The 23,229-nt window shown below is 37.4% G+C and overlaps 1 protein-coding gene across 1 annotated transcript in view; it reads left to right on the plus strand.

Moving 5' to 3' along the window:
- The first annotated feature begins 333 nt into the window (after positions 1-333).
- The window catches only part of ENPP1 (ectonucleotide pyrophosphatase/phosphodiesterase 1), a 55,239-nt gene continuing 32,343 nt past the window's right edge, over positions 334-23,229 (plus strand). Inside the window, exons 1-2 of the mRNA XM_016129406.2 lie at positions 334-581; positions 21,259-21,331. Of these exons, the coding sequence (XP_015984892.2) occupies positions 345-581; positions 21,259-21,331 (310 nt within the window). The 5' untranslated portion in view covers positions 334-344. The remainder of the gene's footprint in view (positions 582-21,258; positions 21,332-23,229) is intronic.

Here is a 23,229-nt window from a genome sequence, read left to right on the forward strand (position 1 = left end):
CTGCAATTCCAGTCCAGCCTGAGCCGCGAGGCCACGCAGGGCGATTCCTGCAAGTGTTCGGAAGGTGGCCGGGGCGCTGGGAGGGAGAGGCTTTGGGGGAAGTTAAAGACACGCCCACGTAAAGGACCCAAAATAACCGACACGCACAGTGCCCGAAATCAAACAGGAAGCCAAATAATCCGGGGCGTTGAGTTGCTTTCCCCTCACTTCTAGCGTTGGGCGGGCGACACGCCAAGGGTCTGGCCGCGCGGGGCGGGCGCGGCGGCGGGGCGGGGCGGGGCGGGGCCGGCGCGGAGCCTATTAAAGGCGCAGCGGGCCAGCGGGGCCGGAGCGCCCGGGCCACGATGGAGCGCGACGGCTGCGCCGGGGGCGGGAGCCGCGGCGAGGGCGGGCACGGCCGCGGGGACGGCCTGGCGGGCAACGGCCGGGACGCAGGTCGCGGCCACGCCGCCGAGGCGCCGGGGGACCCTCAGACGGCAGCGTCCTTGCTGGCACCCATGGACCTGGGGGAGGAGCCGCTGGAGAAGGCGGCGAGCGCCCGCCCGGCCAAAGACCCCAACACTTATAAAGTGCTCTCGCTGGTAGGTCCGCGGGCCGGCGGGGCGGGCGGTGCCCGGCTCCTGCGCTCCGAGCGCAGTCAGCACCCGGGACCCGGAGAGAGGCAGCTCGTGTGCCGTTCCTGTGCGCCTTCACGCTCCGCTCTGCAGGCTGCAATGCGTGCTCATCACTCCTGTGCCTTCTGTTAACCCCAGGGGAATAGTTCACTCTCGTTCGTGTTAACTGATGCTTATAAAAGAGCCTGTTTGTGCAAGCAGACTGTTAAAAAATTGTGAACTTTAGAAATACTACCTCTAACCCCCAGAGAGTTCAAGGCGTTTAGAAAAAAGTGAGCAGCCGGAAAGTTGTTGGTCTTCGGAACTATCAACAATGTTTTACCCCTTTCGGGTGGCGTTTTGCAGTTGGAGTATTGATAACTCTCCTTGCATTAACTGATTCCATTTGAAAAGATTCAACAGAGCTCAAGTTTGAAGGAACTTTAGAAAATACTTTTTCCTTTGGCTCTGTTGAGGAATTTCCTTGCAGCTGTTTAGCGATTCCATCAATATTAATCTCATGTGACTGTAAAGAAACGTTCATGATTCTTTGTCCACCCTCTTATACAGGCTACACAGTTTTGTTGCTTACAAAAGTCCTCAGTATTCCTCTGCTATTTCGTTATGACAGTTGCAGGATCCACAGCCAACTATGAAATATGGGAGTTGTTTTTCAATCTAGATCTGTGCTGGGAAGTGCTGGACTGAGAGTCAGAAGCCTGGGATGTTGGTTTCATGGTCGTTATTAATTGCTAAAGACTTTTATAATCTCTCCCCAAACTTCAGTTTCTTCTGTGTTAAAATGAGGACATCAACTCCGTTTCACATCGTGTAAAATTATTATGAGGATCAAATAGAACGATGTATGTAGGGAAGTAAATTGAAAACCTACTAGGAGATGAAATCATTTTTATTGTATTTTGTGGAAAGAATAGATTTCCATGTATAGTGTACCCTAAAATAGATCGTCATGTACATATTATGGTTTGACCAGTGCTGTCTAGAGAATATCTTTTCTGATTTTTGAAATCTTTTGTTTCTTTATAAACATTTCCATTTTCATTATAGCTTGGGTGGCATAGAAATGTTACAGTACTTTCAGGAACCAACATTCCTAGACTAAAGAAACGGTGGCATATACTTAGTACTTACAACATTCCTAGACTAAAGAAATGGTGGCATATACTTAGTACTTAAAAATAAGCCTAAGATTCAAACAGTAAGTGTCCCAAATCACATGTTTTTAACTCAAGTTATATTTTTGTATCATATATCATTCTTTAGAACACAAGCCATTGATGAAAACTTAGCTTTAGTCTGTTGAGTTACCTTTTCAGTTTTTTTAGTAGGAGACCTTAGCTTTTATGTATCACAATTGCTTATTTAGTATCAGTACTTTCAAATGTTTAGCACACCATGAGGTATTTGGTAATTATATATTGAATCTATATGTAATTCATGTGAAATCATATCTAAATGCCCATACTCTTAAACTGTTGCTACATTTCCAATTGCCAAGTTTAGTTTTTAAATCCTACATATTTATTTAGAGATCCACAATTGGTATCAATAAAGGGCTGCCTTTGGAACATGCATTCTAATCTTTGACCCCTGCGATCAGCTAGCTGGTCAAACAGCATTCTGTTATGCTCTGATGATGCAACTCTAGAGAGGTGTTTGATGTGGAGGTGTCCTAGGCCATACTTCCACAACTAGGACAAGTCTGAATAGTTTCATCTCATTAGATGTTGTTTATTTTTGTTGCTGTTTTTTGATTTTTTTTTTTTGCCATAACACAGATTTAATTGGAAATAATTCTTTTGATGAAGTACTGTGGGACATTAATATCCACCAAAACTCATTACTCTATTTTTGAAACTCTTAATTTACCCATTTTCCCCCCCTTCCTTACTTCAATATCCTTCTTTTCCTAAGACCTTTTCCAAATGATGCACTTCCAAATGGAAAGTCTCTAAAAGGAACTTGACAATTGTCATCAAAGAGCTCTGGGACATGTCTCTTAGAAAGAAGCTGCAATTATGGGATACCTTTTTCAGGTTAAACATGAGCACACTTTTCATCAAACTGAAGACATGGACTGGCTAATTGCATCTGGGGTCGAGGTTATGAGCGGCTGGCCACTGAGGAGGTCCTCAGCCAGTTTTTATCTAGCAGGATAAACACGAGAGTTGCCGTGCAGAGTGATCTGTGGAAACCTGACAATCGCATTTTTTTGAAAATTTCTCATAAACTAAATGATGTAGGTGTGTGAGAGTGGATGCAGAAGGGAAGGTCCTGCCCTACCCTTGCTTCTCCCCAGTGTGGTATTTGATCCCAGGAGAAGATCAGCAAGCTCTGCTCTTGGGTCTTTTGGCTCTAGGCCCTGGAAATGCTCATTTCTAGGCTCTGAGCCAGACTGCAGAAAATTTCAAGAGAGCAAATACAAGTAGTATTCTCGATATACTTCAGTAGATATGTTATATACTGTCCTTGTTTCCTAATTAAGTTTTGAACTGAAATGTCCACTTTCACTGAGGTTGGACTTGAAGGTTTATTTGAAATGTCGTTCTTGTTTCCTGGCATAATTTTAAAGGGACAAGTAACTTTCAGCCACATGGCAGTAAATTTCTCCATTCTCTAGTGAGCTGTTCTACAGCATTGTTTTTGTGTTTGTGACCTTCTGATGTACTTATGAATATATAGATCTATGTATGTGTAAAGAGCCTTGTGTGTGGGTGATGGTGAGTAAAAACTACTTTCACCTTTCAATGAAAGAGTTCTTTGTGAGTAGCAGAATTTGGCCATGTTTATCAGATATTTGGCTGTGAAAGTTATTAATTCTGTTAGCTTCCCCCTCCTCTTGCAACACATTATCTTATCTCTAAAATATAGCAAGGACAATATTCAAGATAGTTCTCTGCTCTTAATCTGACCTGGAATTGATATTGCTCCTTGATTTGTGAAATTTGACATCTTTCCAGCTATAGTTTAGCATTTTATTTCTAAATAACCAGAGCATCTTAGAGGCCAAAGAAGTCCCCCGTTTGCCCCATATGATATTTGTTTCACAGGTTCTAATAAAATGTGCTATAGATTTCTAGGAACCCAACAAGATTGTTGTGTTTGCTACTAGGACCAGCACAGTGTCAGCTTTTGGTTGACTGAAGAATGCACTGCCTTTTTACTTAGTCCCAGCAACACTTTGACTGGGAAAGGGGCAAGATGGGAAGACTAAATACACAACCACATACCCATATGGCCAGCTGAAGGGCAGGAATCCAAATATAGATGCAGTGAGAGAGATAATACTTGGGTATAAACTCAGGGAAAGGATCAAACTGGTATCAAACATTTTATTAGACTATAATGACAATTATCGCTATAACATATAATAATATAATTATTGCTATAAAAGGGAGATGGAAGAGGCAGTGAATGAACTATAAACAGAAATTCTGAACTAAGGCCAGTGTACCTAAGAGGCCAAACAAGGCCACTGTGATAACTTGGATTCAGAATTAGGATCTAACCATGGGGCATTTGCTCAGGTACAAACAACCCCATGTGGCCATCTGACATGTGCAAGTCAGGACATCCAGTAGGTATGAATGAGAGTCTCCCTCACACCAAGGCCTCTTTTGTTTGGGTGATTTTGCTGTCGACACCCCAGATTCAATCTTTGTGGCTTTTTTAGGGAACTGTTTTGTCTAGCATTGCTTTCTATTGCTTCCTTTTTTCTGCCTTGAGTCATGTTCTGGTATTTTTCTCTCTTAGTATTAATGTCTCAGTTATTTCTCCTTCATGCAAACTCTTTCTCATGGATACACAGCCACCCTTTCAACATCTTTCTTCTTTTCCCTCCTATCTCACTTTTTAGTTAGCTCTGTACCCAGTTTTGCTGACTTCTGCCCCATCATATACTAATTATGGCTGAGGGGAATCTCTGATGCGCACATTGAGAGACATTATGCATTCTGTATAATAAAGAACTGGAAACCATTAATCCTTTTAGAATGTTTGCAGAAATTTTTATTTTCATCTTCTAGCTGATGCTTTTTCCCTCAGATATCAGTATTAAAGGTAAATGAAAATAGTCCTATATTTAATTTTGTTTTGATGAATTCTATTGCAAAATAGTCATGACTTTTAAGACGTGGCAAATGTATTTCAACTATATTTTATCTATATTATGGGCTTATTGAAGAACACAGAGATTCATTCTTTTTTTTTTTTTTTTTTGCAAAGGGGAAGGGCATTTCAAGTTCCAAACAACTTAGGAACAAATAAGCTTTTGGAATACAACTCGTAATTAGAGATCTGCCTTTAGGTTAAAATAAACATGTCTCTATCAATCATGAAATATCCTCCAAACAACAAAAATTACAAATACTCCTTTGCAAGAGGAACCAATAATTAGAAACTAACCCATCATGAACACTAGCATCAAATAAGAGCTAAGTTATGTATCTACCAAAGAAAGAAGTGTAAAAATACATTTAAGAAGACTTTCAAAAAAAATGGCCAGAATGTTCAGCCAAATATTAATTAGAACACTCTATTTCCTGAGTGTTTTAGCTATCTGAGATTCAATTCCAAGAATTAAGATAACTGGTTATATTTTTCATTATTTTCTTCTCCTTTACTCACTTTTAGTTTTTAAAATAAGATTTGGTGGAGATGTAGGTAGTAAAAGTTTGGATGATTATAATCATTCGCATTACACTTAGAAGTTTTAGAAAACATTTTCCCATACATTCTAAATTGATCCTCAGCACCTCAACAACTTTAAATTGGTGACAGATATACTTTACAGGTAAGGAAGCATCTGACTCACAGGGGTACAATCAGGATTCTTAGACGTTACTGTGCATAGGAACCACTTGGCACTCTTAAAGACATTCCTTGGCTCCAATTCCAGAGATTGTGAGTTGAACATTTGGATCTGTTATGGACTGAGTGTTTGTGACCCCCTCTCCCAATTCATATGTTGAAGCCCTTCCTCCAGAATGTGACGGTTTTTGGAAGTAAGGCCTTTGGGCAGTGTAATTAGGTTATATGAGTGCATGAGAGTGGGACCCTCCTGGTGGGATGAGTGGCCTCATAAGAAGAGGAAGAGCGATCTTGCTCTTTCCCTCTCTCTGTGCACTCACTAAGGAAAGGCCATCTGCAGTCCAGGAAGGAGAGCTCTCCTCAGGAAATGAATTGGTTAACACCTTGATCTTGGATTTTCCAATCTCTAGAACTGTGAGAAAATAAATTTCCATTGTTTAACCAGTCTATGGTATATTGTTATAGCAGCCCAAGCAGACTAAGACAAGAATGGGCCCAAGGATTTTGCATTTTGTAACAAGTACCTGGAGTTATTCAGATGTAAATGGTTCATTTACTCCACTTCTAGAAACAGTGTGTTAAATTTATAGGCAACAATCGCACCATTAGTAAGTAATAGACTTTCATAAGTGAAAGGACTCTTAACTTGAATTTTCATTCTGGACTAATGGCTAATGCCATCCCATCCATTTGCCATTTGCCATTGTGTGGTCAGTAGTCATACATTGTTGTGAGCTTCCAGTGCATACAAACTTTTGGGATGTTGGCTTTCTTTTTATTTTGAGTTTCCTTCTCAATATATTTAAAATATACCAGACTAGAAAAATGGAGAGTCATAATAGAAAGTCATTTTGGAGGGGGTGATTTTTTGCAAGCATATCTCATTTGTAGATGGATCATTTGCTCATATCTTAAGACTTTACACGGATTTAGGTGGGAAACATTTTATCACAGGTGTGATTTGGGGCTCGTAAATTAAGATAATTTTTGTCTTGGTTTTCAAGAGAATAATCCTGAGAAAGTAGCTTGTCTTAAAGTGGCTTTCTTTCCCTTCAAAAGCTTTTTGACATTAGCAGGCATCAGGAGCTTAATAGCTCTCCTAGAGAGAAAGAACTGAAAAGAAATCCAAGTGGTTTTTTTATGATGCTACTGTGCAGCAAAATTAATACAATTGTTGTGAGATTTTTCCAAAGCCTCTTATTCTCCAGACTACCTTTACATGATTTTGGATATATGTTTACCCATAAGACAGCACAGGTAAAACAGAGTTTCAGCCAAAATATTTCAGATGGCAGTTCTCAAAGCATGGTCCCTAAGAGCCTTTCAGGGGGACCGTGGAGTCCAAAGTATTTTAACAACAATAGTAAGACATTATTTGCTCTTTTCACCATGTTGACACTTACAGTGATGTTATTAAAGCATGGGTGAGTAAAACTACTTGCAGTTTGGTAGAAATCAAGGCAGTAGCACCAATTGTACAAGTAGTCATGCACTTGCAATTAAAAAGAAAAAACAGTTTTGCTTAAAAGAATATACTAGATGAAACAGTAAAATAATCCTTGATTAATCAGATTTTATTAAATTTCAGCTCTAAATTACCTGTCCTTAATATTCTGTATGACAAAATTGGAAGTGTGTGTATATTGCTGCATTTCTGGAGGAAAAGCAATTGTGCAGTTGAGTTGTAAGCTGAACTGGCTGCCTTTTTTTTTTTTTTTTTTCTTTTGTGGAACACCAGTTTTAGGTGAAAGAGCAACTGACAAACTGGTTATTCAGACTTGGATATTTGGCACATGGTTTCTCGTAAATGAATGACGTTAACAGGTCACTTCAAAGAAAACAGATGAAGGTAACTTTTGCCATGATACGATCTGAGCTTTCAAGCAAAAATTATAGTTTTGGAAAACTTGTATCTGCCATTGCTAGCTTGACAGCTTCTCAATCCTTAAAGACTTTTCTGATGAAATTGATGGCGATAGAATGTAATTTTTATATGGCATGACATGTGTCAACATTTAGAAGAACTACATCACTCAGTGAACCAATATTTTACAAAGGACTAATGGGTGATTTATAGAATTATGCATGGATATAAGTGCCATTCAAAGTGCAAGATAGACTAATGGATTTTAATGTAACAGTATGAAAAGTTTATTAATATCGTTTCAAGTTTCATGTTGCATTTTGCTTTCAAGAAATGACCACTTGATATAGTTTTAAGGAAATAAAATGTCCATAATGATCTGAAAAAGGCTTTTTGGGTCCTAAGTAATTTTTAAGAGTATAAAGAGATTCTAAGACCAAAAGTTTGGAGAATATATGCTTTAAAAAAAAGGTGTACATTCAGTAGTATTTTATGAACTAGGGAGGTGGGGATAGGAGATTAAGACGAAAAGAATCAGCTAGTTACAAAAATTAAATCTTTAAGTAAGATCCTTTATACATTTCAGAATACTTTTTCATCTCGTACTTCTTTTGGTTCAAACCGCAGTTCTGCCATTATCACGTTAGAGATGAAAAAAAAATCATGGCTTAGAGAAATTTGGGGGACTTTCCAAAATCACAAAACTAATAATCCTCTTAATCTCATCACCGTAGTTTATTGACCAATGGTTTTAAATCCTAGTGTTGTTATCTGTTTGAATGTAGGCAAATAACTTAAGTTTGTTGAATGTCAGCTTCCACAACCACAAATGAGAGATGATAAAACCATACTAGGTGTTAACAAAATTAAGTTAGATAACGTATACAAAATGTTGCATAGTGTGCCCTAAATCAGGGATCCCCAGCCCTTGGGCCTCAGACCGGTACTGCTCTGTGGCCTGTTAGGAACCAGGCCACACAGCTGGAGGTAAGTGGTAGGCAGTAAGCAAATCTTCATTTGTATTTACAGCTGCTGCCCAGCGCCAGCATCACCACCTCAGCTCCACCTCAGATCATCAGACATTATATTCTCATAGGAGCACAAGTCCCTGGTGCCAAAAAGTGAGAACTGCCCTAAGTGGTTGTTTTTCCTGTTATTATTGCTAGGCTTTAGTGTGATGGAATTTTTTTAATTTTTCTTTACTCAGAAGACACTTTACATCCTTGCTGCTGAAAGTGTGGCTTGCAGACTAGCACGTCAGCATCACTTCCTTGCAACCTGTAAGAAATGCAGAATCTTGGGCCTCATCCCAGACCTACTGAACCAAAATCTGCATTTCCACAAATCTCCAGGATTTTGCACATTAAAGTTTGAGGAGCTATACCTGATAGGGCAGTGCAGTAGAGAAGGCACAGCAACTGGAATTTCTTTAGCTGAGGGTCCTAATCTTACTCTGCCATTGACTTCGTATATGATGCTATGATTGAAAAAAAAAAAAAAAGAACATTACTAAACAGTCATTCATGACTTTAGCTGTGTTGGTGTTTGGTTAAAATGGTGCTACTGCTGATGGCATTTCACCTCTTTCCTTCCTTGGACCTCGGAGGTGCATTGATGAAAGTAGCCCCATTGTTCTTGTGGTGTGTACAGGACATTGGACTCACAATCTCTTCCTCCCTTTACGTGTGCAGTTTCCATCTTTCAGGAGCCTACCTGTGCTCTCATGTGTTTTCTTATACTTTTCATTGCCTCTTCCTTACCTGCCCTGGCTTGTCCTTTAATTGTGCTTTATTGCTCTTGGCTGTGCCAATCTGCCTCCGCTGTCATCTGATAACATTCAGATGTTCTTTCCAATTCAACCATTCGTTTTTCAGAGTATCAAGTAAATTTCACTTAACGTCTCATCATCAATAGAACTCTTCAGTTCAGAGTTTCCACTGCAGTACTTTCTACACAATCAACAATATACTTGACACAAAACCAAAACAAAGAAATTGTATACCAGGGCTTTTTCAGGTGGCATTAAATCAGGTTAAATGTCCTTGGCACAGAGTTTGTTCCATAATGCTTACTAGGCCAAATACACTGGCTTCCTATAAAGTGCCACCCAGCATCATTTAGATTAGAATCTCTTGGGAAATAGGAAACAGGTGAGTGAAGTATATTCAAGTGGGAAGGGTGTGGGTCAGGAGGATTATGAATAGACCGTGTTGGTCTTTTCTATTTTTGGATTAACCAGGGAAGTAAGTACAAAACAACTCTATACTTGTACACTATTTATTTAAATATCCTACTGATCACCTCAAAGGAAGTAAATGTGAAGTATGTTGACCTATAAAAGTATTTTACATTTTCCATCTCTTGAGAGCTGTCAAAGAAAACAAGAATGATGATTTTTCTGGGATGATTCAGACAAAGGTTTGAGAGACAGGGGTCATGTAAAGAGTCCTCAGCTTGGAAACACAAGAATTATTTGCTCTGTGACCTTTGAACAGTCGCTTTGCTTCCGTGACTTTCAGTTTCCTTAACCATAATGAGAGGGATTTGGATTAGGTGGGTTCCTTCTAGGTCTGAAATCTTTGTATAGAGAGCTAAAAATATTTTTCCCTTGTTATAAAAATACTACATATTGCAGAAAGCTCAGAAAATGCAAAAAAGTATAAAGAAGAATATAAAAATTGCTATCTTATTATATGCTATTAATATTTTCATTTTTTTCCCCTTCCCTCAGGATTTTTCTTTGTGTATGGATCACTTTTTTTTTTTAAATGGGATCATATTGCATATACTGTTCCATTTCCTTTTTCCATTTATGTTCCATTATGAGATTTGCCATTGCTAGAAAGCTTTTCATGAATAGGATTTGAGGTTTTTATTTTACTAATCTTAGCTAATCTTAGTTTACGAGGTAATCTTTGAAACCATTTCTAGTTGTACCTCAGACATAATCAGTCCCCCCAAAATTATTTTTATTTTTTTAGTACACATTTTCTGTTGTTTTCATTTCTTCATCGCTTGTGTCTTTTTTATGGTTTGATTATTAATTTTCCTAAAATAATGCCTTCCCTTCATGTTGATTCCACTAGAATTTCCCAGAGACTGCCACAACATATGTGCAGAAATGCATATTCCTAAACTTCTTCTTTTGAGGCTTACATCTCATCACTCGAGTAACAGTTACTACTCAAGGGCTTACATGAACAGTTCTATCCATTTCATAGCAGTCCTGAAGGTTTACGGCATACATGTGTAGTCATTTATTACTCAATGTTTGTCAAGCACTTAGAGCAGACTCTTGCATGCAGTAAGTGCTACGTAAGTATTTGCTGAGTTTCATACATGCCTTCATTGAGTTTACTCTTTGTCAGGCCCTTTGTTAAGCACTTTATCTCACTTTAACTGACACTGTGTAAGGTGAAGGGAAGCAAACCTGTTGGCTGGTGATTGAGCCTGGTCTGGGACCCACACCACAGTGAGACTCTGTCTTTATCTTATATAGGACATGTGTGTTATGTGCATAACTCGGAATTAGGATTTCAAAGAGCTCAGTTATTTTTCAGTCAGCTTCTGCTGTTGTGGTACTTTGCCATTTTAGAGAGTCAGGGGCTCAAAAGGCATATCTCTCACAAGTGTTCCACCTTTGCTGAAACACACGGCCATTACTATCAGGTCAGACTCGTATTGTTCCCCAAATAAACTTTGTGTAGATTACGTCTGCTCTCTACCCCGTGAGTGATCCCTTCACTCTTCCTTACGCAGTATCCTGGGATCCACATCAATTTATTCTCCCACATGAAACATTCCTTAGCTGCTTTTTGGTCAGCTCTACCCTGTCCCTGAACCGCTGAATTGTCACTTAGGCAGAGAGAGATCATAGAGGTTAGTGGTTAAGAGTCAGGCTCAGGAGCTAGACTGCTGGAGTGTGAATTCTGCCAGTAACTAACTGCTCTGTGTCCTTGGGCAGGCCCCTTCTCTGTGCCTTAATTTTCTCACCTGTAATATGGGGATAATAAGAAGAGCGACCTCATAAGTTTGTATTGAAGTTTAAATGAATTAATATATGTAAATTAATTATAAAAGTGCTTGAGAAATAGTAGATTCTAGATTAGAGTTTATTGTTGCTGTTATGATTAATAACTTTTTAAACAAATATTTATCGTTGCCACTGTGCGAGCAGTCCTTTCAAGAGGCTGGGGTCTAAATGATGATAAGAGAAGGGGAAAGACTCCCTGTTATCATGGTCTATCCCCACAGGACCCGATTTTTTAAATTAATTAATCAATTAATTAATTAATTTTGTAGTTGACATACAATATTTTATTAGTTTCAGGTGTACAGAATAGTGGTTTGACATTTACATACTTTATGAAGTGATCGCCACAATAAGTTCGGTAGTCCTATGTCGCTGTACAAAGTTATCACGGTATTATTGAATATATTCCCAGGACCAGATATTTATCAAAGATTCCCACAAGGTTGTCTCACGTTGCAGCTGTGATGCATGCTACCTAGAAGCTGTACACAGGGCTGAGTCACAGAGGTCTGAGAAGGCGTCCCCCGAGGAAGTGACAGGTGAGCAGAAGAGGATTCTGAGGGGACGTAGCAGCATGTGCATAGGCGCTGGAATAGCAGGGAGTTATGGTCCATCGCAGAAAGGGGAATAAAGAGTCCAAGGAGGCTGGTTATAGAGAGGTGTGTGATGAGTGACAAGGTCAGAAAGGTGGTCAGGGGCTAGGTCTAGGCAGGGCCTTGCAGACCGTTTTAGGCATTTGGGATTTTGCTTAAGGGCAAGCAGTGAAGTCTTTTTCTATTTGTTTGTTTTTGTTCTTAGTGACAAAATCTGACTTACATTTTGAGAAGGTCATTTTAGCTCTAGTGGCAGGAGCAAATTAAAGGGAGCCTAAGAAAGATCACATTTTTTTACTTGGCCATTTAATAATGACTTCATTTTTTCCTACTAAATTTTAAGTTCTGCATGTGGCCATTTAAAATTTACATTAATTAAAATTAAAATAAAAAGGAATTAAATTTCTCAGTCACACTAACTACTTTTCAAGTGCTCAGCAGTGACCTGCCAGCCACTACGGTGTCAGGCAGCACAGACATATGGAACTTTTTATCATCTTCAGAACTGCTGAGTTGCATAGTGCTTAAAGGTTGTGATAGTGAGGGTTTTTTTTTTTTTTTAAATTTTATAGATCTTCCAGAAAGTAATAATGAAATATTTGTCCAATAAACATTTGTTAGAACAAAAGAAGTTGCTTAAAAGGATTAAGTTATGAATGTTCTTTAAAACATAATTTTAGGATTCCTAACCCAAGTAAATTAGTATAATTAAGTTGACATAAACCTAAATATACACACTGAAAGGTGATACTTTTCTGAAATTATGTTTCTTCCAGAACATGATAAACCCATGCATCTGTTACCAGTTTTTAAGTTCTGTCTGTAAGCTGCCACTGTAATTGTCATTTGAGTCTTTACAGCTTTACAGAAGACTCAATCTGGATCTTTATAGAAAGTAAATGGTTGCTGTTACCCACTTCCTGTCCTCAGGAGAAATTACCAAAAATCCTCTGTCTTTCTGTTTATTTCACTGTGCCCATGTTTCAAGAATAAATACAAAGCACTCTAGTCATTATATTCCCAAAATTATTTCATAAAAAAGAAGAAATCACATAACCCCAACTGAGCACAGTGTTCCTTTCCACCTTTGTGTTTTCTGCGTAGGCAAGATATCTCCCTAGGCAAGAAAAACAATGTCTTTTGGATAAAACCCATGGTACTTTACCTTTTAGTCCATCTGTTTTATCCTCTGCCTGAAGGTAGGAAGGGCTGTCCTGTACCATAAATAAATGACTTTTCATCTCATGAGTTTAAACATAAAACATTTTTCTATAAAATCATTTAATACTATTATTTAATGAATCATATCTTTCTCGGTCATAGCTTCCAAAGAAACAAACTATTTTCAGGATGATTTTGGCTGTGCTGTTTTTTTTCTCCTTGAATCCAACTTAAGGAAGATCTACTTAAAACATTTTTTTGCATCCGGGAGTTTAAGAATTAAAAACAAGTGAACCCTCAAAATGGGAAGTTCTTTGCCTGTATTAAATTGAGCTCAGATTATACCTAGGGATACATGTGTGTGCGCGTGCGCGCGCGCGCGTGTGTGTATCTGTGTGTGTGTGTGTGTGTGCGCGCGCGCGCGTGTGTGTGTGTGTCTGTCTCTCTCTCTGTCTCTCTGTCTCTATCTGATGTTTGATCATTTGCTATATTGTCCAGGGTCCAATCAGAAGAACAAAGGCCATACTTGGTAATTTAATCGGGATAATTTGATATAAGAAACAAGTTACAAATGTGTTGGAAAAGCTGAAAGCTAAATGGGGTAATGAAGCAGTGAGGCAATCCCTTCCTCCAATGAAGTAATGAAGAACCAGGTTGCGACCCCTAGCGAAGCTGACCAGTTATGCACTTTCAGCAGAATTGGCTCTTAGATTCCTTCATTGATCATTACCTTGGGAACGAGGTATATTCCATATACTCTGGAAGAAAGAGAAAAGAAAGTGTATTCTTTCATGTGGTCAGGGAGCCATGTTGGTTAGTACTACCCATTTGATAAATTCATCCCTGTTTAGCATCTGGTCATTAGCTCTGTAGACTCAAAAACCTCTCAGTTTTTGATGGGTCAGGAATTCTGGAAGGGCTTGGCTGGGCAGGTGTGGTTCAGTGTCTCTCTTGCAGTTGCAGTCAGATGGTGGCTGGAGTTGCAACAGGAGGGGATGGAGCATCTAGGAGCTGGCCAGGTGTCTCTCTCCCACTTGCAGTTTTATGACTTCACAGTGTGGTCTCTATACATAGGATAGTTTGGATTTACTCACAGCTTCAGAGTAGACTGCTTATGTGGGGGCTGAAGACTTTAAGACCAGGTATTTCAGTAATGTATCTACATAATTAAAAAATAATTGGATAATATTTTATATTATTTGGAACTACAGTAATAATTATATTTACTCATTTGTTTATTAACAGAAATTTAGGTTATTTGCACATTTTGCTATTATAAACAATACTACAATAAGTAAATATCTGTATGCATAGCCTTATGTACTTATGTGAAAATTTCTATCAGATAATAGAACTGGCTTTGCAGAAGTCGAGAATATGAACATTTTGAATTTAGATAGTTATTTAAATGACATTTTAGAAAAGAATTTATATTTCCTTGAAGACTGTGAAAATGCAGGTTTCACTTCACGTTCTGGATAACACTTGAAGTTATCAGTCTCTTTTGATCATTTGTCGATTTCTTTGAGTAAAAAGGGGACTCTGATTTATAGTACTTTAATTTTTAATAAAGGCGAATGTCATTTTTATTAGCAGTTTTCTTTAAAAAGCTGATTTATTACTTTTGGTACTTTGAAAATATGGGTTATCCTTTCTATTTGATTTTTATATGTCCATTATCTATCATGGACATTAACCTCTTGTCATATGTTGAAAATGTTTTACCCTGATTTCCTCCACCCAAATTTTACTTTTGGTAAATTTTTTTTGTTGGGGGGGTGGTTGTAGAAATTCGTAACTTTTCTGGATTTTGCACTGTATTTGTAAAGGTGTTTACCATCCTAAAATTATAAAAAAGAAATACCCATAATTTCTTCTAGTGATATCATGTTAAACCTTTAAATGTTAATTCTATCCATCATTTCGTCATGACAAGAGACAGAAATACAGTTTATTATACACTTTTCTTAAGATCTTTATTCTCCATAGATTGTTTTTCTTAAGAAGCTGAAGTAAATCAAAAGATTATATAAAGCCCACAAAAATGTATTTTGCTATACTAACAGTCCTAGTGAAGACAGAAGACAGTTAAAAAGACATCAGATTAAGAACAGAGTGTTGATATTTTATAATTTTATGATCACTTGCTGCATTATCCTTTTGTGGATGTAAATAGAAGCTCTAATGGCAGGAGGCTGTATCTATGGAGTTAACCCCCACCAGTAGTCTTTTTAACAGTGATCTGCTTTGTGTTGAGGTGTTACCTGTAACTGACCTTGTTGACTAGGTACCTGTGTCCCAGGATGCAGTGAGGGTGTACAAGTCATAGAGTGAAGGGTGCCATCCAAGCTTAGTCTCTACTGAAACCATTACTTCATACTACCAAATGGGTGTTTTATCCTTTAACCTTTAACTTCAAAAAGAAATGATCTGTGACTGTACTTGGTGAGATCTGGGAGACATGATTTGCTCACTCAGGCAGAAGTTGTAAGTGCTGGATATTCTTTGAAAATGTTTGGTATTGTTTAAAGCAAAAATAAATGGGAATGGATGGGCAAGGAGAATCGCTACCCTAGGTAAATCAGTTCTCTGGAGGCCTTTTAGGGTCCCAAGAAAATTTCTAATGTGAAGAATAAAGAATAAGAATATGGCTCAGGATGTGGGGTGGGGAGTGATCCAAATAAATGCAGGCTCAGTTGTCAGGGAGAATTAGATTCATTGATATCTTAGGTTTATTAGGGACCATAGAGAATAGTCCAGTCAAACGAAGGGACTGCAGATGACATGGCTTTCTCAGAAGCACAAAGTTCCAAATGTAATACACATCTTAAATTGGATATACAGGCTTGGGAGTTTTTCCATACTTACATTTTTAATAAAAAATGGCTAGAATTTTAGTAATTTCCTTATAGTTCATGGTAAAGTACTAACATTGTTTTCTTAAGCCAGCCTTTTAATTTGCTATTTCATTTTAACCTGTCCTAAAAAAATTTTTTCAGTCATCATTACCAGCTCCCATAGGCTGCTGAGATGAGCTTTCTTTGAAACTTTTCTTCAAATATTTATTTACCAGGATAATTCTTTGAAAAGTAGGGAAATGATAAAATGACTATTTGGTTAATTATCAAAGGTACAAAAAAAAAATAAAAAAACTTTTCTGGACTATTTTAGTTTTTAGTTTTATCTTCTCAAAGGAATGAGTTTTACCAAATGTGTACTGTGCTTATTCAAAACAATTGTTTTGAACTGTACTTTCTTTTGTCAGTGACTCCAACAGATTTATATTAGATTAGGGGCATTGTCTTCTCTATTTTTATGTACATAGTGTCAAACCTGAATTAAAAAAAAAATTATAAGTTATTATCTTTCTTTCTTAGGAAAGGGTTAAAAAGAGCCCCTGAACAAGTTTAAATAATAATTTAAGAGTTTCTATTTCATGTCTTACAAAACTGCTTTCTATCTCCTGATTTGATCTTTCTTCTGTTCTTTTTAAAAAGATATGAGATAAAAACATAGAGATTCCAAGGAACATGTATTTTTTTTTAATGTGTATGTAGTTCTCTTCACTCAAAACTAGAATCTACTTTAGTAAAGTCTATTAAACTCAGACTGCTGCTGATTTCCCTGCTTACTAAGTGTGAGAAGTATTTGCCATTTAAAAAAAATGTACTAGATTCATGACATTATTTCTGACAAATTAGAAGCAAGTACTATTTGAAATGATGGCATACATCCAGCAATTCTATTAATCATTATTTAAAGAAATATGTTGATGGTGGATTCTGGGAAAGTCAACCAAAATTTCTGTGATATGTCTTTGAAGATTGTTTTTGTGGACCTTGGTTTTAATAGCACTTTGGAAAGTGCTGTACTATGGAAAGTGTTTGTGGTTTTCATAGAGAAGAGATTCTTCTCATCCCAGAAATAGGAATCTCTCTGAAGGAAAGTTATATGACTTGTAATCTTAGCTTGTTTGTAATAGAAGGTCCTAGAAGTGCTTTAGCAGCTGAGGTTGACCAGATAGTGACAAGTTCTACCTCACATGTATGAATATGTGCAGAGCCAAAGGAACTCACGTGACATTACTGTATTCTGTTATGTTGTCTTTAGTCTTCTGATTGGTCCTTTAGTTACTCTTACAAGCATTGGGTTTGTAATAAATGGCCTTGTATACTAAAGCTCTAGATATTTTGGAGTTTTTGTTGTTGTTATGTATGTACGTGTCATTTAATAAATTGCTAGTTATTGCTTAAAACTTTACAAAATGTCACTTATGTTACTTTTAACTTAGTAGCTTTTCTTCCTTCTGTGAGCAGACTTGAATCTTTGCTAGTCTCAAGTGACAGATATTGCTATAATCTCTTAGATTCTTAATTGAGATGTGTTAATGACATAATAAACAGTATCACTGTTCCCATAATTGTCAAAGCTGACATAATTGTGAGGATAAAGGACATTCTGCTTAAGACAGTTATCATATTAGATGTTTCCTGGCACAGACATTCATATTTCTTAAAGTGAATTTGATGAGGTTTAGCATGGGTTAGACAGAGATATAAAAGATATATTTTTGAAAGCTATCATAAATTAGAAATGGAGCTAAAGTTTTGAATTTTACTTTATGGGAATTGTTCTGTTGTTGAATTAAACTACTTTGAGAAGAAAATTCAAATTGAATTAGATTTCACAGCTCTCAAAATTGATGAGAAATTTCTTACTGAAAACTATTCTGATTGGGTTTTGCATAACAGTAATGGGCATTCTAAATTTCATCTTTTACGGATGGGACTATAGATGAGAAATGATTGCTTCTGTTTTTGTACTTTTGTTTTAATTACATGCTATGCATTATCTTATATAAGGTAAATCTAAGTAACATCTTTTCTCAAAGAAGAGGTGATTCAAAAAATCAGTGTGCCTCTTCTGCAGCTTATGGTATATGGAGGCCAAAGGTTTCCATATACCATGGGTGTTTTAAACCAATGGTTATGATTTCAGTGCTTGCTTACCACTATCTCTTTCCATAGTTTTCCTCAAGATGAGACTTATTTGTAACAAAACTGTTCACAAGTTCTCTTTTATATTTAGTAAGGACAGTAAAGTTATTGGTAATCTCCATCACTGAATTTCTTATAGCAATGAAGGAATATGTATTTAAAGTCAATAAATTTCATAATACAAATAAAGTTCTCTGTGATTTTCATTTATTGGTAAAATGTTAACTGAATAGTCAAAGTACTAGAACTTTGGGGTCAGTCTTCTTACTTCCAGCAAGTCCATTATGCCCATTTAAGGTTTCTACTTTTGGTTTCATCCCTATTCCATTCTGTCCCACTTCTCAGAACTCAGATTCTGAAATTCCTTTCAGGGCTTATAAGTTTGGTTCTTCCTCCTTCCTTGCTTGCTCTCTCTTTCCCACTTCCTCACACCCTTGGCCTCTTCTTGTCTCCCATTTCTCTGTTCAAATACCCATGTCCCTGTGGTCCTTACCTTGTTCAGCCATTGTGTCCGCACTTTGACTTTTTTGTCCCCTTTTCTATGATCTCAGGTGAACTGGCCTTCCAGAGCTTGAGAATCTTCTCTCTTTTCTTGTTGACTCCATCTCCTTCATCCTTACTGATGTGCGGCCATCTTTCTCATGGAAGGTCCTAAGCCCCGTCTATTGCTTCAGAGCACCAGCTTGACTTTCTCGCCTCCTGCAGATGCTTCTTACTTATCCAAGAAAATGGAAGAGGTCTGTCATCAACTGCTTCCATCAGTTTCTTGTGGTTACACCTCAGTTGTTTTTTTTTTGCGTGTGTCTTTTCCTCAAACTTCTTCTGACACACCTATCTTTGAGGCTAACCCCATGAGAGTATGTCATTTTATAGATTAAACATGACTTATTAAACCAGTCTCTCAAAATGAGCTTAGGCTGTATCTGGTTCTTGTCGTTGTTGTTGTTTTAATGAATTCATTCAAACTATTTTGAAATAAACATCCTTGGACACCTGTCTTGCTCACTTGTGAGGATATAGGCAGTTTTGCTTTGTATGACTGACATGTACAATTTCAGTTACCATAGTTTAACACCTGTGCCCCAACAATATGGTTCGAATTTTCAATTGCCAAGATTTATTAACTGTAGTTGTATAAAGTTCAATCTTTGCTGCTAGCTTCTCAGTCCACAAACCATTATGTATATAAATGCATATTGTATTGTGGTCAGTGACCAATGTCACTTCTTCCAAAGTCTGTCAGTGATTGGTAATTATATATCTGTTGATCAGTTTAGCACAGAGAGCAAAGCGGGTAGTTGTATTACTTCTTTGTCTTCCGGTGGTAAGCCTGGACATTTCATAAAAGTGAATAATTGAAAGATGGAATTGGCTGATAAAGATGAAAGAGCAGTAAAGAACAGAAAAGTGATAATGTTGGAAGTGAACTTCAAATTGAATGTAAATGGGATTATGGAAGACATAGCAAACTGTGGGAATGTTAGCACTGCTGTTGAATAGACTCCAGATATGCGGCCAGAGGAATTTAGTGATGGAGAACTTATTGTGCTAAGTAAGGAGCATGGTTTTGGTGAAAAGGATGAAGATATCCCAAAGGAAGTGACACAGGCACAAAAATTCATATTATAGGAACTCTTGGAGATGTCTCATATTGAAAGTGCAAAGGTTAAAACATTGGAAACTTATCTAAAGTTAGAAAGGAATGTGACAGTTCACCAAAGCATAGAAAAGATTTCACTCTGTGTTGTAAGTTATATGATGAGAAGAAAATAAAGTACTGTGCAAACTCTTCTTGATAAGTTTATTACAAAAATAGAAATAACACTTTAATTCTCCATGTTTTAAATTATGAGGTATTAAATATAGGTTAGTTTTACTGTAAGGGAGTTGTTAGTGTTTTTGATAGATACTTTAAACTTATGCTTCTGTGTGTTTGTGTCAGTTTACACCACAATCGAAGGTTTAGGAGACTCCATTTGTACTCTCTTCTGATACCTGGTCTGCCTCTGCTGTTATTCGTTCAAGCTGTTCTGACGATTTCCTATTTTAATGGACATAGATCCACTTAGGTTTTTGATTTTCTTAAAAAAGAAAAGTACTGGCCTAGATCCTGTTGTGTTTTAGAATCACTATACACTTGCTCTATATTTTTTTACTCGTTCCCTTTTGAAATAAGTTAGAGCGGCTCCTTCAGTTTATTTACCGTTCATCTCCTCTTTAGTTCTTGCAGTCATTTGAAAATGGGCACCTTGAGGACATAGGTCATGTCCGTTTTATTACTGAAGAGCCAGTACCTTGTCTAGAGACTGGCATGTGGTCAATACTGAATGGTTTATTTGAAAGGATGTGTTCATAAACATCACTACCCACCATCTACCCTGCCCCATTCACCCATTTCTCCCGTCTCTTTATGTCTTCATCTTGGCTTTTGGGAAATACCACTCCACTTTTCCATACCTCTACCCTGTGTCCATGTCCATTCCCCTTTGCATTTTCTTTGTTCCAGCAAAACAGCTTCTCATTAGTCATCTGCCGTCTTCCATAGGCCTTCCTTCCTTTGAGCCTTTTCTTTTGCTGGCCTCCCTCCTAGAATTTTGCTCTGCTCTGACCTCCCTCCCCTTCCCTCAACTTCTGCAATATCATATCATGATTTCCCTCTTTCAAGCCCAGCCCAAAGGCTTCCTCTATGATGTACTTTCTGATCTCCCTCTCCCTAACCCCACCCCACAATCTTTCTCCTTTAAACAACTAGAGAATTTTGTAACTGCTTTGTAGGTCCTACCAAATATGAGCCATTTATGCTGTTGTTTTTACTTTTTCCCACACAAATAGAAGCTGCCTGAGATAGTGCTTATTCTTTCTTTCAATGCATAACATAGTCCTTATACATAGTTGATATTCATTGCATATTTTGTTGAATTGTCTGATAATGTGGCATTTCAGAGAGCCACCAAAAACTCTGGTAACATTTAAGTAAACTTTTTGTTGAAGTATAACATGTATATAGTAAACTATGTAAATTGCAAGTGTGCAGTTTGAATGTTCACAAAGTGAACATATTCCTGTGACCAGCAGCCTGATCAGGAAATGGGGTAGCACCAGCAAGTTTAGAAACATTTGGAAAAAAATAAATATTTGAAGAAATAAAGGTTTTGAAGCTTTATAATTTTCTTTTTTCTCTCTACAGGTATTGTCAGTCTGTGTGTTGACAACAATCCTTGGTTGTATATTTGGGTTGAAACCAAGCTGTGCCAAAGAAGGTAATTGGTACTGTGTGTGTGTGTGTGTGTGTGTGTGTGTGTGTGTGTGTGTGTGTGATATTCAGCCTTCTTCAGAATGTAATCAAGGTAAGCATTATGCCCGAATCCTATGGGTACTCCAATAGATATTGCAAATTTGATGCTACTTTGAGCCTTCTTCTTCAAGCTCTTTTATAATTTTCATATTGTATTTATTTTACTTACAAAACTATATTTCAAAACAATTAAGAGGGGGTATGACTGAAAAAGCAACCAACCAAACAAATTAAAAAAACAAATTAACAGAAAATAAAGCTTTCTAGAACAAAGAAGCAAACAAGGAGACATGGCCTACAGGGTCTGGTGCCATGCTCCTGGAGCCTTCTCCCTGACTTCCTCTAGGCGCTCCTAGGACACACTTTCTCCCCAAGCAGTTGCTGAAGCAGCCCAGGAAGTTACGAGGTGACAAGTCAGCATCCCCGGGCAACCAGAAACTTATCTTTACCTATACTTAAGGCTTTTAAAATTATGGACATTGGTAGTTTCAAAGAAATAATGGCATTTTTAAGCTTCTGCATATTTTTTTTCTTTGTATCGAGTGTAAAATTATCCGGCATTGACAAGATCATTACAAGTAATAAACCTCTGAATCATAGTACATCATAGTAGTCATTATTTGCCTCTGAGGGATGTTTGTTTTCTTAACCTGTGTAAAATCATCGATGGTGTTCCTAGGAAATTCAGTCTTGAAAATTGAACAAATTTTTTTCCTCCTCAGTTCTTCTATAATTGTAACAATAGTTATTTAAAAAATTGGGTGATTGTTAAGCTATCATTTATTGTTAAAATGAAGAAATACAGTAATTTTATGTGTTTAGTCTATAATCTACAGGTATACCTCAGAGATATTGCAAGTTTGGTTCCAGACCACTGCAGTAAAGCGAATTATAATCTTTTTACTTGTTGAGGGTCTTGCCTTTAGTTTGTTAAAAATGCAGCATGTGTGAACCGCAAAGCGAAACACAATAAAACAAGGTGTGCCTGTATTTATAGCAAAGGTACCAAAGTTTAACAAAATTAAGCTACAGACTTTAGTGTTCACCCCGTGTAGTTTTTAGGCATGAAGTAATTTACCTTTAGTTCAGTAAAACTAAAGGGTTAAAAATAGCAGTTTTAATTCAAATGTAACATAGTATTTTTTAAAATTACTAGATGCCTATTAATGAGCTTCAAGTAATAACTATTATTCTAATAGCTTTGCGCTACCCTGGATCAGGAAAATAAGTACTTCTGACCCTAGAAATTGTTATTGTCATTTTATAGCCTTAAAATTGAGAAATTTCTTAGTATCCTGTAGTTAAATTTTGCAGCAATGTCTTGTTGGGTCAAAAAACTATTAAAGTCAAGAGGTAGGATTATTCCCTTTTTCTATTGGACTTCCATTATTTTACCAGTGGGTTTTTTTTTTTTCCTTCATCATCCTGATTTTTCAGTAATCTAATACAAACCTAACTTATTCCAAAAATCTAGTAAAGAGTTACAATTAAAATCTTTTTTTTTTTTTAAAGTATTTTCTTTCCCTTTCTGCCATTTATCCATTTGACGGAAACTTAACTGGTACCAACTATGTGCCAGTTAGTTTGCTGGATGCATGACAGTGCACTGAACCAAATCCTGGTGTTGTCTTGTTTTTAAGAAGTTGGTCTAGTGTGAGATGGGGAGACAAACCAAGTAATCTACTTATAAATAAAATTAAGTGATGGGGGAGAAGGCCAAGGTTTTTTAAAAGCTGGGGGAAAAAAGGACAATGGACCTAGGCTGGGGAGTTCGGGTAGGCTTCTCAGAGAGAGCCAGGCTGGATCTGAAGGTGAAATGGATGTGTAAGGTGATGGTGGAAGGGACAGTCCCACAGAATTTGT

Source organism: Rousettus aegyptiacus, unplaced genomic scaffold (genome assembly GCF_014176215.1).
Source record: "Rousettus aegyptiacus isolate mRouAeg1 unplaced genomic scaffold, mRouAeg1.p scaffold_m13_p_1, whole genome shotgun sequence".
Lineage (NCBI taxonomy): Eukaryota > Metazoa > Chordata > Mammalia > Chiroptera > Pteropodidae > Rousettus > Rousettus aegyptiacus.